General features: G+C 34.6%; 1 protein-coding gene across 1 annotated transcript in view; it reads left to right on the top strand.

The window, feature by feature from the left end:
• The first annotated feature begins 277 nt into the window (after positions 1-277).
• LOC123655434 overlaps positions 278-18,542 on the top strand; it is a 172,398-nt gene continuing 154,133 nt past the window's right edge. The window contains exon 1 of the mRNA XM_045591246.1: positions 278-705. Within this exon, the coding sequence (XP_045447202.1) occupies positions 349-705 (357 nt within the window). The 5' untranslated portion in view covers positions 278-348. The remainder of the gene's footprint in view (positions 706-18,542) is intronic.

Here is an 18,542-nt window from a genome sequence, read left to right as displayed (position 1 = left end):
CGAAAGTCGAACTGGATACTATCGCCTCTGTTGACCGTTTTACACCCGCTTCCGATAGAACACCGACAGCTCACTAGCTTTCATAGTAAAAACTCTGCCTTTTTTTGTCAGACAACTTTATATCAACTACTTGAATCAATGTGATGATTGCAGCTATTATAGTGGTTAGTTCTGGATTCTTGGAAATTCGTGAAATTTCTTTAACCAAAACAAACAATATTCGATTCATGTAAACGTTAAAACATATTTTAACAGGTAAATTTGTCCACAGGTTTCGAGCGGTGAACGGGTGGAGCGGAACATGTAGTGTTGATTTGAAAACGAAAAGTGTGTTTTAAATCGTACAACATGGCTGACATTGATGAAATGAATATCGACTACGAGGTCGGCTACGGGTACGACACGAGTAAGATACCAGAAATCGTTACTCCCGATGACACGAATGAATCTGGCTACCAGGAGGGTTCGGAGCAGAGCTATGGGGATAGACGAGATTCGAAGGAGGGTTTCGGTGGCGAGGGGGATTCCGATAGTGGTGTCGATGGGGTGAGCAGTGGATGTAGCACAGTCGATGACTGCCCGGTTGTGTCGATAAATGATGTGGTTGCGTACTATGATGACATTCGCCCGAGGCGGCGACACGTGCCTCAGCTCAATTTCTATCACGTGGATATCGAGAGGATGGCCTTGGACGCTGTTGTTCAGGTGAGTGGATGATCTTTTGACATGGCAGGATCTTCATTATTCTGTAAAATTAGGTCAAGTTATTGTTTGAACGTTACACATTTTAATTTGTTTTTTTACTCAAACATAATATGCAAATGGTGGGCAATAATCAAGATAAAAGTATACTTTTTAAAGATTTACGAATTAGTGATAGGATACTATGTTGTTCTAATGTACAGATGATGGTTTCTTGATTAAACTGTTCCCCTGCCGTTGTTGGCATTTGACGATGATGCAAAAAGAAAAAGTAACATCTGAATATGTTGAGTAATGATGAAAGAAGTTAACTCATTTTGCAACAAAATTGTATCTACTCTGTTAATATTGGTTGTGTTGCGGTAACTGTACGGTATCAGCGAACCGAGATCGAATGGCATTCACAATAATTGTGTCATAATCGACTCGTACAATCATAATAAAATTAAATTGTATGTTATTTGTGTTTTTGTTAATCAGATTGCTTTAGTTGTGTTAAACTTAGAATAAGGAATGGACAGAAATGATAGAGTGACTCTGTTAAAGAGTTGATACCTAAGTTTAAGTAAATATAAACAGTGGGTACTTTTAATTAAATATGACTTCTGTATCAAAACATATAATAAAAATGTAACGAATCGCTGTTTGTACATGAAAGATGTATGAGAAAAAATAATATTGATACTTTTATCATCGTAAATAGAACCCAAAACAATGATTGTTAAAATTTTTGTCCGTTTTTCTGTGCTTGTGCACTCTAATCTCAGAAACGGCTTATCCGATTTAGACGTGGTTTTCATTAATATATTGTAGTAAGCTTTACTTAACATTTAGTGCTTGTTTCATGTCAATCCCTTCATAAATAAAAAATGTATGCTAATTTAAAGAATTACGTAGAACTTGTAAATACTCAAAACGCGGACGATAAGTCGCAATAAAGGTTTGTTTAATTGAGGTAGGACTCAACAGGATATATTTTGTCCTAATCTGGAGTAGCCCGACAGGGGAAGTTCCTCAACCTTACTAAAGGTCACAACCGATATTACTCTCAAGAACTATTATTTTCCTGTTATGAATTGGTAGCCTGAGCTCGTGGATATGAGCTGTGTTCATATCGAGAGTATGATCGACGATGCAATTGTGATCCTCCTGGCGTCCAGTACGCTTGTTTGCCACCCTAGTTTTTTAGAACAATTGGAGTCAACTCACAATTAGTATTATACGTCCATTCGTGTCTTGGGTCATTTTCATTTATACGTCCTCGACATTTTGACTTCCAGACAACTTTTGAACGTTCGGGATTTAGTTTTATTTACAAGAGGTTAGTTTAAGAGATATTAGAACGAATGTTACGCAAACGAGAACTTTGTTACAAAACGTTCCATAAGCCAGCGTATGTTGGTCTGCCTTTCTCTTTACTATCGTGAATTCTATCGTCGGTTATTCGCAATATCGACAGAATGACCAACACTTTTGTTCTCAAATTGACAGGTACAAACATCGCATCTGCTATTTAATTGGTATGATATAGTCTCGGTATAATTTTATATACGCTTCAGCGTATAATTTGCCACTGCTAGGCATAGTCCTCTTTCCTCATGTAGAAGAAGGATCAGAGCTTAATCCACGACACTGCTCCAATGCGGGTTGGCGGATATATTCCCTACTATGAGTAACGATCGCTATCAGGTGTACATGATAACAACCGGGACCGAGGACACAAGGACTGTACAAACAACCAGACCACGGCAAACACCTGTACGGCCAATACAAATGTTTGTCATGTGCGGGGATCGAACCCGCAACCGACAGCGCAACAGGTACAATCCATGGCTGTAACCGTTGCGCCAACGCGGCGTAATTTTATATAATGTTAGATAATACAGGATGCTGGTTCGCCATGGTGAGGTTCGAGAATCTATATCGACTTTAATTCTTAATCCAATGTTTAACAATTTAATAATTTATTATACGTACAAAACTATATACAATATATATTTTTCTCATGAAGACTCATGTATAATAGGGGTGCTTATCTCTATAAGAGATTTCTTCCAGCACACCCAAAAAGGGACGGTTATAGACAGAAATTAAAGGCGGTAGACGTACAATAAGAAAACATTAAAAAATGTTCTTTTTTTAATGTCGAAAGTTTAGTGATACCGCAAATTTATTAATTAGGGAAATTTCTCAAAGTAGGGTAGACTTAAAGGGATCAAATTATGTTTTTTTTTTTGTTAAGAGAATATATAATCTTTTTTGTTTCGAAAGTTTTAGAATTTTTATAAGTCTTAGATTTGGTTTCGTTTTTCTAGTTGTTTATTGGTTTTTAATCGACTTCAAAAAAGGAGGTTGTTGAAATGTATGTTCGGGGATAACTTCGTCGTTTATAAACCGATTTTGGTAATTCTTGTTTTGTTGGAAAGGAGATATCTCAAGTGTGGTACCATGACCAAGAAACCAGGATCTGATGATGGAATCCCAGAAAAATCGAGAGAAACCCTCGAAAATCGTAGTGGCGACTGGTGCGTTTGCAAATTTTTTTCGTCTACTTACGTTGTATTACTTGTCGATGTAATTGAAGTCGATTTTCTACGTTTGCGAGCAAACACAATTATAATTATTTTCTGTGCTATTTCTAACTACTAACCTTTTATTTCCTGCGGTATAATCCACCAACCCGCAGAAGCTTGGTGGATCAAGCTCAGATCCTTCTCCTACATGGAGATCGAATCCTATGCCCAGCAGTGGGATGTTAGAGGCTTAATAGTATTGCTGTATATTGTAAAATATAAATTTTAAAAATCACTAACACCACTTTTATATTATAAGTATACATTCTAGAATACGCATGTTTTTTTTTTTATTCTCTCTGTGTTTCCGGAAAACTATAACCTCGTCGCGAGTGAAAAGGTTACTTCTCGGTAAGCGTGCACCATCTTAGACCGCATTTTCACATATCACCAGGTGAAATAGTGGTCAAACGCAAGCCTATCATTGTATAAAAAAAGTCAAGACGTCTTTTCAAAAGTGCTTTTAAGTATGTAATTGAACTTACAGTAAATAATACTTAATATTTAACATTGAACATTAGTTCTATTACATCGAATAGTATTTTTAACAATATGTCTGTAAATAACGTAGAGAACCCTTTGCTAAAATAAAAACGTACTTAGAAGCAAAATGTCATATTTTTTATCGCGAACAACACTTTTAGTTACGTTATGAAATTAGCATACAAATTCAATTTAGTATTAGGCAACGGTTACGATAGTACATTATTACGTAATACATAGTGCATTACTCCGATATTGTATTTTTGTACATTATTTGACCTTTCCTTGCGAATTTATCACGAGGTGAATGTCTAACTCTTTCTAAATACATGATATTTTATTCATTTTATTTATTGAAGTACAACTTCTTTACGCACGCTTGACTTGGGGAGTAATCTGGTGAATGCGTAACGAGAGCATTACGAAAAGAGTGATCGGCCGACACCACACGGCATTATTTATGCCGTTTGGTGTCAAAACTAAATTTCTCAGTCAATGAGGCCGTTTAATACGAGTAATAATTATTTTTCCTGAAACACCAAGTAATTTCGCTCAAATTTGCGAGACTAATGAAAGACTATGACTGAGATAAAGTACAGAAGGAAATTTCCTGCTTAAAATATGGAGTAGTCCGACTGGGGTAGTACCTCGACCTTACAGAAGACCACCGCCAAATAATACTGCTTTCAAGCAGTAATGTGTTCCTGTTATTGAGAAGTGTCCAGAGCTCCTGAAGGGGGATTGGGGATAGGGTCGGCAACGCGCTTGTGATGCTTCTGGTGTTGCGGTCGTCCATAAGCTACGGTAATCGCTTACCATCAGGTGAGCTGTACGCTTGTAAGCCGACCTAGTTTATATATAAAATAAAATGAAAAAAAAAACACAAATGATTTTATTATACGCAGACTACATTATCATATAGTGATGTTGGTTTTTCCAGTTCAATAGTTCATTATTCATTCACGTCACTTCGATTTACATAATTATTATATTTATAAATACTAAGACGATCCGAGCGATTTCACTTGTTGATTTCTATGGCTTCTGTTCCGAACTAGTCGTAGAACGATTTACTATGGCATTTTAACCTTCCCAAGAAAACAAAATTTCTAAAAACAATTAGGACTTTCGTTAATTTCTAACCAAACTTCAATTTTACTTTATACTTATTATCTTGACCTTGCCCACTTAAGAAGAGTTAATTCTGAAAAGGTTATGAAACGACCTTAAATAAGTTAGTATCGAGTTCTTGTGAAAGTTGTGATAAATATAACAAAGGATGTTTACTTGTAATAAGATGACATCGAAGTGTCAGAGAAAAGGAACGTTTTCAAGGTTGAATTGAGTTAAACGTTTACTATACTGTTCCAAGTCTGAAAAGTATCAAATAAATAAAATTTGTGACGGTATTCTACTATTTAATCATATGTATGTAGAGTGTGTTTTCGTTTAAATGTGTAATGTTGTTAAGTATTGTTGTAATGCACACGTGAAGCCGTATTGTCGTTGATTCTATGTGCGTGTAAAATCGATACCTGCGTAGGCGGATACGCTCAAGGGCAATTGATGTTTGTTTCAGTTTTGTACATTTTGTGAATCTCTTTTATTTACTGTTTGTCTAATCTAGTTTTATTTAATGCTGTCGAAACTCAGAAAAATATAATTGTTACATGATAATCTTATAATTTCAGTCGAAATGACTCAATCCACTAAACACTTTAATTTTGAAAGAAAAATACTGTTTGAAGTCGATGTGGCACCACTAGTGAGGAAACAATGCGTACAACCTATTTGTACGTACGTGTTTTGAAACAAAACAGTTTGTATATTGCAGTTACAGGATTTGTTTAACTTAGAAAAAAAAACAATGGGTTCATTAACTTTATCATTAAGATTTTAGGAAAAAATTAAAATATTCATAGGTTTATTATCATAATGATGCCGGTGGCAAAAATGAGGATCTTACTGAAATTACCATGTAATTATTAAAACGTAATTACGTTACTAGGTACTAAGAAAAGTTTACGTCAATGTCTCGTTGTTCTGAAATGAATTAATTTTTAATTGTCCATAATGGAAAACTTTTCTTCTGTGCAACAAGTTATAAGCTCCAAGTTTTCAGTCGAGTAAGGATTCTCTTAAAGTTTTTTGTAAAAAATCATTATTAAAAGAATAAAATACAGGTTGTTCTTTTCCTGATGTTATCTTCAAAATACTTGGAAATTTTTAAACGCAGTCATGAAATTTATATTAAAGCAATTGATCTGTCCTGTACTACGTTGTCGTATCTTCGGTGCGACAAAGCCAGCCATGTGGTCACCAACCCGGCCAATCCAGTGACCAAGCCACAATGCGGCATTTTTGGCGCGAACTTGAGGCCTATGTCCAGTAGTAGACTGCGATAGGCTGATGTGTGTGTGTTGTGTGTGTGTGTGTGTGAATCCTTTACTACGTCTGTTTACATAAGCATCAATCAAATTCTAAGAACAATGTTAATCGTCACGCATTATGCTTAAATCCCAGAGACGATTTAATTGTTTGTTTTGCGTACCGATAGCCGAAGCAATATTTGCGCGTACCGTTTTTGAAGTTATACTTCTTTTAGAGAGTAAATTTTTACGATGTGCGCGCACACAGTCACGAAAAACCCGACACAGTGAAGCTTACCAAATTCTATTAAGGATCTAAAGACACACTCACTCAAGAAGACAAAAAACTCGAACGTCCAGCCAACGACAAAATTTAATGTAACCATTAAAGCTTTCAAGCGATTCAGTTGTCACCACTTTATTATGAAATATGGAAAATTTATGTTAGACAAATATTCATAAATCAAATTCATCATTAGCACATATAAAGGAAATGTTTTATATACGGAATGACAAATATTAAGGATGGAATTTAAAGTAGCTCACATTATATACGCATCGTTAACGTCTAAAAGCACTCTTTACGAGCAAGAATTGAACACATAAGGTCGTAGGTATTTTTTAAAATCTTGCCTTTTAACTAAATAGTTATTATTGAATTTGCTATCATCATCATCATCATCATCATCATACATATAATAAAAATGTAAATGTAATATTTTGTGTACGCTAATTTCAGAAACGACTTATCCGATTTAGATGCGATTTTCATTAATATATTTAGTAAGCTTCACTTAACATTAAGCGTTTATTTCATGTCAATCGTTCATAAATAAAAAAGTTATGACAATTTAAAGAATCACGTTGATCATGTAAAAACCCAAATGACCATCCTTAAGGAAATAAAGACGCTCCGAGAAGCCTGTGAACGCCCCAGGAAGCTTCTGAGCTTCTGGAAGGAGCTGGGCTGGCTGAACTAGTCAGCCCACTTTTCACGCATAATGGACCACCTTTGCGTCTAAATGCGGAAAATCGAGCCCAATACAAACCCAAACGACGGTGTTTATAATCCAAAATAAACCAAAAGATATATTAAAAAAAAAAAAAAAAACTATCCATAGTCACTATTTCACGAACGAAATCGAAGTGGACGAAGTCGTGGGCACAACTAGTCATTCTAATATATCGGAAACCTTACAGTTTCTTCTCACACTAACTTATAGTTACAATGACCTGCACAAACCTGTGTGGCCAATAACCTGTACAAATCCTAGAATAATCGGAATATTTAAATCTAGTGTAGGTATAAAAAATATATAAGATCAATTACAAAAAGATAATAAATAAAACCATATTATGTAACTGAATGACTGGCGCAACGGTCACAGCTATAGATTGTTCCTGTTGCGCTGGCGGTTGCGGGTTCCTTGCACATGACAAACATTTGTATTGGCCATGCAGGTGTTTGCCGTGGTCTGGGTGTTTGTGCAGTCCTTGTGGGTCTCCCCACCGTGCCTCGGAGAGCACGTTAAGCCGTCAGTCCCGGTTGTTATCACGTTCACCTGATAGCGATCCGCATTGGAGCCGCGTGGTGGATTAAGCTCTCATACTTCTCCTGCATGGGGAAAGAGGCAATGCCCAGTAGTTGGATATTACAGGCTGAAGCATATATTGTGTAACAAGCTGGGATTCGTGATTCTACCCGTGCAATTTACAATCCCATAGGAAAGTCGGGATACAAATTATCCTATGTGTTATTCTCTATCTACAGCTATCACGTACCAAGTTTTATTACAATCAGTTCAATAGTTTTTCTTACAAACGATGACAAACATCCATCCATGCTTTTAACTTTCTCATTTTTATTATCAGTGGAATTCATCCAATTTTCATTGTATAGTATAAAGTATGACGAATGGAAAGAAGAACGTCACGTCACGTTATCGATGAGACATTTATAACTTAAAGGCGACCAATCATCGTTGTCTGTCTGACCTATTTCCTCGATTGCCTTTTCATATTAGAAATAGATTCTTTGTAAACTTTTCTCTTTCATTACTTTATGCTTTTATCATTCATAAATAAATAATAAATAAATAAATGTTTCACACTCAACGGACACCCTCAGTAGCATTATTTCCTGTGTCGGCGGTCCGGAAACACACAATACACGAGCACAAACGCTCAGACCACGGCAAACATCTGTATAGCCAATACAAATGATTTCAAATGCGGGGATCGGACCTGCAACCGCCAGCGTCACAAACCAGTGCTGTGACCGTTCCGCCAAAGCTTTTCCAAATAGCATATAGGTTGAAGAAATGAAATGAAAAGTTTTCCAAAACCGTTCATATATATATTCAAATTCCGAATACAAAACCCTGTGGAAAATTCCCATTTTGCAAAATGTCAGATAGAGTTCTAACACTAATTCTTGATAAGAGATGCCATTTACCATGAGTGATTCATTTATATACACAAATAAATAAAATTGAAGTGTCTGTTTGTAATATTAAAATAACCGCTTTTTAATAAATGCATATGGATGTATACACGGTACATACATCAAAATGACATTTTTATCTGTCTGTCTGCCTGTCTGTTTGTTGCGGCTAATCTCTGAAACGGCTGGACCGATTTTCACGGGACTTTCACTGGCAGATAACTGATGTAAAAAGGAGTAACTTAGGCTAACTTTATTTTAGAAATTTATTTAAATGACTCTGCAAATTGAAAAATAACTTTTTTCTTAAATTCCACGCGGACGAAGTCGCGGGCTCAGCTAGTAAACAAATAAATAAACATCTTCTAACATACACACACGAACGTCTGTTCCTGAGATAGGCAACTTAGTGTCTATGTTTATAGGTAACAGGTGCCTGATATTATATACATATATTCTTTATTAAAGGACAATCTTGTAAGGATGTTAATATAGTAGTTTATGCAACTGTCATATAATGAAGGGTATTAAAACACGAGTGTGAGTTTATGAAACGAGCGCAGCGAGTTTCATAATAGTAACGAGTGTTTTAATACCCGTGTTATATGCAGTTGCATACACTACTTTATCTTCACTAATGCAATTAATCAAACAACAAGAGTAAAAGCTGACAATAGTTTATTTATAATAATTGTTCAAATTTTGGATGGTACAATTTTGAAAGTTAATGTTAATTATTGATCCAGCAGCTGTAGCGGTCGCGGGACAAGCAGTAGAGCTCGTAGACGGAGTCGGAATAAGTTATTATATTCTTTTTCATATAATTTTCTAGATTTTTCTGGCAAAAGATTGTGAGTTAATTTTGTTGCCAATTCTAGAATATCCGGAGGCGTACAAATATCATCGTCGCTATCCATTTTTAACTTTTAATTTATTAAATTAAATTCACGCGTACGTGTATTGTCACAGTGATTTTGCCGCCATTAAAATCTAACCAATGAGAGCGCAGCTGCGCGCATGCGCGCGATGTTATAATGAGATTTTACGATATCGATGTGGATATTATACCATCATGTGAAATTGCTAAAATTGAGTGTTTTGTTGTCTGCGCTATAACAGTAGTAATTATAAGTCAAGTATTGGAAACATAAGTAGAATGTTACAACATTAGTGTAGATAAAATAAATTAAAATTTTCGTTAATATTTAAATGTTTGCCTAATATTCTTTCACGCATCGTGTGATCAGCGGATTTTGGGAAGCCGGCGGTCTTATGCGTAGCGAGGTTGCGTTGTGGGTCACACGTGTGTAGTGTAATCAAATTAGCTGACACTCGAATGTTAGGCGTCGCGTTTCTATTTTGAATGAATTTTGATTACTTTGATTTTTTTACGTTATTCGTTATTAAATTGTTGGAATTTTGTACATGTTTATAATTTTATGTAATGGTTGAGTGTGATGTATGAAATATTGGGTGAAAGGTTGGAATTTAATGTTTTTGAACCTATGATGAAAATCTTATTGAATAATTCTTATTTTTGTTTACAACTTCGTACGGTCATGTTCGTATTGGTTTTCGTAATTACATGATACATTTTTTACCTCAATCTGTTACACTGACCTCAATAGACTGAGGTATTCCTGTAGTTAAGGTAGGTAGAACTGAGGTAGAGCACAGCGGGAAATATCCTGCTGAAACCTGGAGCAGCCGGTAAGCACCTCAACCTCACGGAATATTACAGCTAAATGATACTGTTTTCAAGCAGTGTTTCTGCAGTGTGTTTCTGTGGTGAGTAAGGTGACCAAAAGTCCTTGGGGGAAATGGGGGTAGGGTCGACAACGTGCTTGCGATCGTTTACCAACAGACGAGTCGTAGGCTTGTTTGCCGACCTAGTGGTATAAAAAAAGAGATGATTTTATGAAAACACATTTATATTTTTCCAATAAAAATTAATTATAGAGCATATTCAAATAATTCTTGAAAATCGTATTCAATTAACATTCGCTGTAGATATAATTTGTTCTTATATAACATAAGAATACACGAGCATGACCTTTCTTAGAAACGCCTCGTCATAAATTATTTACTCTGCGGTTTTCATCTCGTGTCTGACCATTTTTTATTTTCATTTTCCGTAGAAAAGTTTTTAATAATAATTGCGTTTGTTTGAAAAGTAATACAACGCAGCTATTCGATAAAACAGTCAATTAGAAACACGTCACTCAACAACAACTCGAAAAGTACTCGTCAGATATCGATTAAATTTGAATAGGATCATGGTTACTTAAATTCATTACAGCCTATACAGTCCACTGCTAGACATAGGCCTCCACAAGTTTACGCCAAAAATAACGTGAACTCTTGTGTTTTGCCCATAGTCACCACGCTGGGCAAGCGGGTTGGTGACCTTCACTTCATCTATAATAATATAAATAAAATTATTAAAATATATCTATATATTAATACGTGAAGCAAATACTTTGTACCCCTTTTTACGAAAATTGTGCGGACGGAGGAGTATGACATTTGGCTCACTTAAAAACAGAAGGAGGTTTAAAAATAGAAAGAGTGCAGAATGCTAATATTTTTTTTAAATTATGCATAAAAATACATGAAATTATTAAAAATACATTAACAAACTACCATATATTTAACACACACACGTATATATCTTCTTCGTCTTTTGCTTATTATTATATATAGAAGTATATATAAGACTATAAGTCTTTGACAACAGAACCTTAATGATGTTCAAACTTATAATTTAAATTAATTTATGGTCGAATTCTAATCACTGGACGACCACTAGCATAAAAAATGTAATAATAATTTAAAATTATGCTTCAAAAGTACTATTGAAGCATATTTGAATGAAGTAATTTTAATTTTTGATTTTGAATAAAATCATCGTTCATTAGTACATAATGGTCTTACCCTATAAGATCGACGCGGTCTGAACTAGATACTAAGATCCCGTTCTATGGACCTGTTTGACGATACAGGACAAGGGGACACAGGTTCGATGAACTTTTTAATACTGGAGCTAGTCGCTACTGTGTTTATTTAATAATCTTAAAAGAGTGTCTAAGCTGCGAGGCTTTTTTCTTTTTTTCTTGACTTGATTTTATTGTAGTGTTGCTCACCTTGGTGTAAAATAGAGTTAATATTATTATTACTCCTCATTTTCGTAGAAAATATGCTTAACTAATTACCGTCACCGTTAATTGCTAAGTTCTTAGCGAGTAAATATTATATTATAGATAATCAAAGATAATATCGAAGCCGTTTTGGAAAAATAAGAATCACAAGATAAATTTTTTCAAGTTTTCATTTTTTTAAAATACGACACACAAAAAATCAGAAAATTAAAAAATGTTATATGTTATCACCATTTGAATCACAGTTATAATTAATTTGTGGTAACTAAAATATGACACATAATATATAAAATCAAAATCAAAAACAGCTTTATTCAAATAGGCTGCAAGAGCACTTTCGAATCGTCATTTTACAAACTAAAACTTTAAAAATAAATTATTATTTTTGTAAAAGTGAAGCTACCACCGATTTGGAATTTAGATTCTGCAGAGAAGAATCGGCAAGAAACTCCGCAGTTACTCTTTTGAAAAATAATATATAAACTGTATTTTAGTACAAAATTAGTAACATGTTGCATAAAATACAGCGCCACTAAGTTATAGTTATAGTATATGTCTGAGATCTAATTTTATACTTTATCAATTAAAAAATCAACTACCATCTACGGTATTTCCGAACTGATACGACTTAGGGACTTCAAAAAAAGAACATACTCTTATTTGAAAGGCCGGCAACGCGCCCGCTAATGCTCTGATTGTAGTGGGTGTCTCTGGATGGTGCTGTCACTTACCACCAGGTTAGCCAACTGTCCGTTTGCCCCCTCTTCTATATAAAAAAGTAAGAAGTATCGAGAAAAATTCTTCGTCCCAAAAATAACAAAAAGTTGGAGAACATGAGAAGTAAATATGTTTTTATATTTATTCCGAGTTAATTATAAATAAGCGGAAAATTTCGAGACTTTGTCTTAACACGTCATTTCTGTGATCAAAGATTCGAATGAATTGGTATTTTCTGTACTCTTTATAATTTTTACATCGATTCTTAGAAACCTCTAAAATCTGTAAATGTTGACTATAATATACATAGGTATACAAGTAATTCGTGCAGTGTAAAGCAAAAAACATTTAACTGTGTAGAAATAGAAACTAATAACGAAAATTATAAACAATGAAATTTATATACAAAAATTAAATTTAAAATCAAGTTAACAATTTTTATTATAAAAAAAAAGTTGTTTAGAATTTCCTAATGTGTGGGGTTTTTTCTTATGTTACTAGGTCGGCAAACAAGCGTACGGCTCACCTGATGGTAAGCGATTGCCGTAGCTTATAGACACCTGCAACACCAAAAGCATCGCAAGCGCGTTGCCGACCCAATCCCCAACCCCCCAGGAGCTCTGGTCACCTTACTCACCAACAGGAACACAATACTGCTTGAAAACAATATTATTTTGATGTGGTTTTCTGTAAGGTCGAGGTACTACCCCAGTCGGGCTACTCCATATTTTGAGCAGGAAATTCCTGCTGTGCCCTACCTCAATTATAACAGTGGGTAACATAAAAATAAATCGTACGAATTAAAATCAACTTAATCAAGTAGGCTTTTAAAGTTAATTTAAAATGTTAGTATAATAAATGCTAAATACACAATATGAAGCTGTTTTATTGAAATATTTACAAAAAGAAGAAAGTTCTCAAATCGACTATTTCTAGAGTACTCTTTAAGAATCGATATTCATATAAGGCCCCAGTAAAAAAATATGAAGAGTAAAATCTACTGAACGAATGACCTCATTGCGTTTCTCGTAACGATCACGTAACGCCATCTATCGGAACCCCACTGAGTTCCAATAGATGGCGTTATTTGATTCGCTTATTTACCATTTGATATGGTATTAATCTTTTCCTTAGACTAGTACGCCTTTTTGTGCCTATTTAGACAGTCGATCTGAAGGAGCAAACTCCAGTCGTGCGTCGGAGCTGACACACACACTTTTTTTATAAACACAGCTTCTTCAGCATTATAAAAACACATTTTTACGTAATTTTACAATACTTCGCCTTAGGATGTCTTCCCATTACTATCAACAAAGTTCAATGTCCTAATATGCTTATTCTGCAGTAATCAAAAGTCATTATTATAAAGTGTCATATGTTTGGTCAATCGTATTGAAATAATGAGTGGTCATAAAAAAGCGTGTGCAGTGCTTGCTGTTGATCACGAATTTTGCATTATATTATAATGTCGTGATATTGACTGGTTGTACGTTAAAGGATGTAGTTTTGATAACGGATCTTGATAATATAGACTATATATGTGTGTAACTTTTTAAATATTAAATTGCTTAGTACTGTTTTCCTGTTTTTCAGTCCTTTGGCACAAGCTTACCTGAAGATATAACTTACATCTGATCTTCTATATTGTGGTAAAAAAAAAAAACAAAAAAAGCATCTACTATAATAATGTAATATGTAACTTTTTTCAATATAAATTAAACAGGTTTACTATTTATTTACTATTGGTTCATTTTTCAATATATAGTATACTAGGCGACCCGAGCTCACTTTGATGGGCGTTAATTATTTTTGTGATGCAAATATATACTCGTAGCAGTTTTCATCTCGCTCGCATTTCTCCGACTTGATTTACGTATACTATTATTTTTTACTGAATTTCATGTTCAATGACAGTAAAATATAGCCTATATCGCTCCTGAACAGTGTAGCTTTCTGTTAGGTATTGAATTTTCATGATTGGATCAGTATTTCCGAAGATTACCCCCTACAAACAAACAAAGTTAGAAACTTTACCTCTTTATAATACGAGTATTAGTATAGACTAGCTGACCCCGCAAACGTTGTTTTGCCATATATTTTATTAACCTTCTCAATCCCCCCCACTCTTATAACTTAGGGGAATGAAAAAAAGATGTTATCCGATTCTCAGACCTACCCGATATGCACACAAAATTTCATAATATTTTATTAACCTTCCTACCCCTCCCCCTTATAACTTAGGGGTTTGAAAAATAGATGTTATTCAATTCTCAAGACCTGCCCGATATGCACATAAAATTTCATGAGAATCGGTCAAGCCGTTTCGGAGGAGTTTAACTACGACCACCGCGACACGAGAATTTTATATATTAGATTAGTACCTACTGGTATTTAAGAAACTTCCTAAAAACGGAACATTGTATAGGTACCTAATACTAGCTGAACCAGCGAACGTCGTATTTTTTTAATGTATTTATCTATCCTTTTTTTGTGCGAACATTGTCCTGACAGTCGAGTCCTGACAGTTGAGAACTCAAAAAAAAAATCCAATTTAGTGCTGATGTTCGTAAATTATATACGTTTTGGCGATTTATTTTTGTTTATGTAGATTCTATATTAATACACCCTGTATTACCCCTAGTAAAGTATAACTTTTGGTTATACATGTGAAATTTAATGTCTGATAGATCAGTATAGTCTGAAGATGCAAATAATCAAAAACCCTTATCTATTGTATAACGTCATGTCGTTAATAACGTAACGAATTGTTTAATAAATATTTGAAATTGGACTGTAGACAATTAAAAATTAATATAATGTTTTTAAAATGTATAACATAGTTCGCTGAGTTAATTATATGTCATAACTTCTCGTGTATATTCGCTGGAAGTGGAATCGAAGTGGGATGCAGAGTAGTGCAAGCTGTGGCCTTTGTCCTACAATGCGACGATAATTGAGCGTTGAGCGCGCTTCATAAGTTTTTAGAATGTTTATTTTATATTCATTTTTTCAATTTAGTTTAGTGGTTCTTTTTTTAAAATGCTTTTCTTGAAATAAAAAATAAAAAAAGATTGGTTTATAATTCATGTTTTAATCTGTTGCGATAAAGTTTACGTGTCGTGAGGAAGGAGCTGGAAAAAATTAATAGTTACACTTTTGAAAACCGTCTCTCAATAAGTTCAATTCACGATAAGTTTAATAAATTATACGGTAATCTGTAGCCCATAGATCCCTCCAACACCAGAAGCATCGCAATTGCTGACCCTAAAAATCTTCTCACCTCAGCTACATAAAGTGTTATGTCGTATTTCAGTAGTGACTGAGGGCAGTGTTATTTAGCTGTGATCTTCTGTAAGGTTGAGGTGCTTTCCTAGACGAACTACTCAGATTTCGAGCAGGACATTTCCTGCTAGGATTTACCTCAATTAAAATTCTTTTATTCGCTATAAACACAGCCTGCATGAAAGTCACCACTATTAAACTCAATCAGACCAAATATAAGTAACTAAGCTACAAACAAAATGTGAACAACCTACAACAACATAGATCAATATAAATTGAAACAAATTTATGAAATAGTTATTAAATTTACCATATCTCGGTAAACATTGAGTAATCCACCTGTTTTCAAGTAATAAATTGTAGGTTTTATGAAAGGTTTGCAAACCAATTAAAGGATATGTTTTAGTGTCTATCGTCTTGTCGGGTACAGGTTTTACGTTATTACTTTGAATGAATTTGTGAATCGTATTCATGCTCATCACTAGCTGTTCCCCGCGGTTCCGTTCGCATTAATTTGAGGAGAAAACCTACTAAAATACTCTATAACCTATACATAACTATCTAACATAAAAATAATTTTTCAATTCAAACCAACGTTCTCTTCAGCTTTATAATATTTGTATTGATCGACGTAGTTAGTATAAGGTACAATTTTGTTTATTGAAGTTATTTAAGAATAATTTGTGAAGAGTCGGTCTGGAACCCAGAACTGTATATTAACTGTTGTTTCTCTCTGTTAGTAAAGGCAATCTCTATTTCAGCATACACATTCTTGTGTCTGTTCCTTAGATTAGAAATTTAATGCTTGAGTTCTAGGTAACAGCTGTCTAATATATATATATATATATATATATATATATATATATATATATTTTAATAGATACTGCGTCAGTTGAGCCTATTGCAGTCCACTGCTGGACATAGGCCTCCCCAAGCCCACGCCAGACATCCTGGTTGAAACAAAACTTAAGGTTTTATCTCTATCTTAGTCTCTACGTCTCTATTAATTTTTTTTATACAACTAACTCGACAAACAAGCGTGCAGGTCACCCGATGGTTGCTTATAGACGCCTGCAACAACAGAAGCAAACGCGTTGCCAACCCATCCCCAATTCCCCCAGGACTAATACTGTTTTTGTTGTCGTATAGTTTTGCAACTTTCTAAAATGTATTTAATTGGAATGATATTGCAATATTTTGTTTCCATGTAGCTTATCTGATTCTAGATCCTGAAGGTGACTCTTCAAATGTCACTAGTAAATCGTCCGAGTCTAGTGTAGTTTTTTTTTTATTTGACACTAAAAAAAAAGAAAAAAAGTAGCTCAGAGAGATCGTAGTATGACTGGTGTTTAATGTTCGTAATTACTCACTAACCATTCGAAATCGCTTTAAAAAGTTAATTTCATAATCAGTAATTGCTTGTTTCCAAAACACAAATCAATAAATAAAATAGGATATTTCGTTTAGTTGATTGGCTCATTTTGTCTCTGCCTCACACTTAAAAAAAAAGAAACAAATTAGCAGATAAGTGAGAACGTAGTATGACTGGTGTTTACATTGTAGTATGTACACACTCAGCTCCAAGTATCCAGTCGAAACCGGTTATACCAATCGACAAATCTGCTCTATCGTTTCAATTTGTTTAAGTGACGTAACGTCTTCGATAATGGTTTTAAAAACGATTACTAACTGGATATTGGGTCATGGTGAAAATTTAATTCATATGATGTTAACTATATTATGATTGCATTTTACACCTTTCCAAATGGACGTTACTTCACACTAAATTAGTGTCATTATGAGATATACGTGTACCTAAATCCTTTTGAAGATTGAACGTTTTCAAGGACATATCTATTAAAGCGTGTTATTTATGTGGGCCATGGTATTTCAGTTTTTATGTTGATGTTTGCAACATTGTCACTACATGAATGTTTTTTTTATTTATACAACTACGAGCAAACAAGCATACGGCTCACCTGATGGTAAGCGATTACCGAAGGTTGTAGACGCTTGCAACACCAAGCATCGCATGCGTGAAGCCGATCCTACCCGAAATCCCGCCAGGAGCTCTAGTCATCTTGCTCGCCACAGGAACACAACACTGTTTGAAAGCAGTATTATTTAGCTGTGGTCTCTTGTAAGGTTAAGGCACTTCCTCAATCGGTCTGCTCTCGATTTTGAGCAGTATATTTCCTTCTGTGCCATACCTCAGTGAAATGATCAAATATTATGAAGTATTTGAGTTTATAAACTCAGGAAGTAAAACTTCTTTACGCACGCTTGCCTTGGGCAGTAAGCTGGTGAATGCGTGACGAGAGCGTTACGAAAAGCGTGATCGGGCGAGGCGAATGGAGTAAGAGAGGGAGGTGCGAGCGCACATTTTTTTCTCTCATAGTCACGTTTCGTATATCTAAGACACAGTACAGGCCTATTGCTAAAAAAGTTTTACTTCGTTCGTGTGATCTAAAGCACACCCGTGTTTTTGTTTTTAGTAATATCAAGTAATTAGATTAATAAATGTAATTGTAATTGGTTCTCTAGAATTTTGCGTAAAATGCGTATAAAAGGTATTATAGTTTCACATCCTATGGTCACTTGAAAGTCCCGTTTAAATGAAAGTGTTGATGCAAATCTACTTGATGCCCTTATACGATATTGATTTTTCGATAAAGAATAATCAGGCAGTTAGTATAATCAGTTTTATCATGCCTACATGTTAGTCGTTACGGTTACGTTCGCGTACATAGTGATTGGGAGAAGGGGGAGGGATAAATATTCCGTTTATAGGATAATTATGTAGTGGAGCTTTAAA

Source organism: Melitaea cinxia, chromosome 7 (assembly GCF_905220565.1).
Source record: "Melitaea cinxia chromosome 7, ilMelCinx1.1, whole genome shotgun sequence".
Classification (NCBI taxonomy): Eukaryota; Metazoa; Arthropoda; class Insecta; order Lepidoptera; family Nymphalidae; genus Melitaea; species Melitaea cinxia.
Note: the sequence above shows the minus strand (reverse complement) of the source record. Positions and strands in the feature narration are given on the sequence as shown.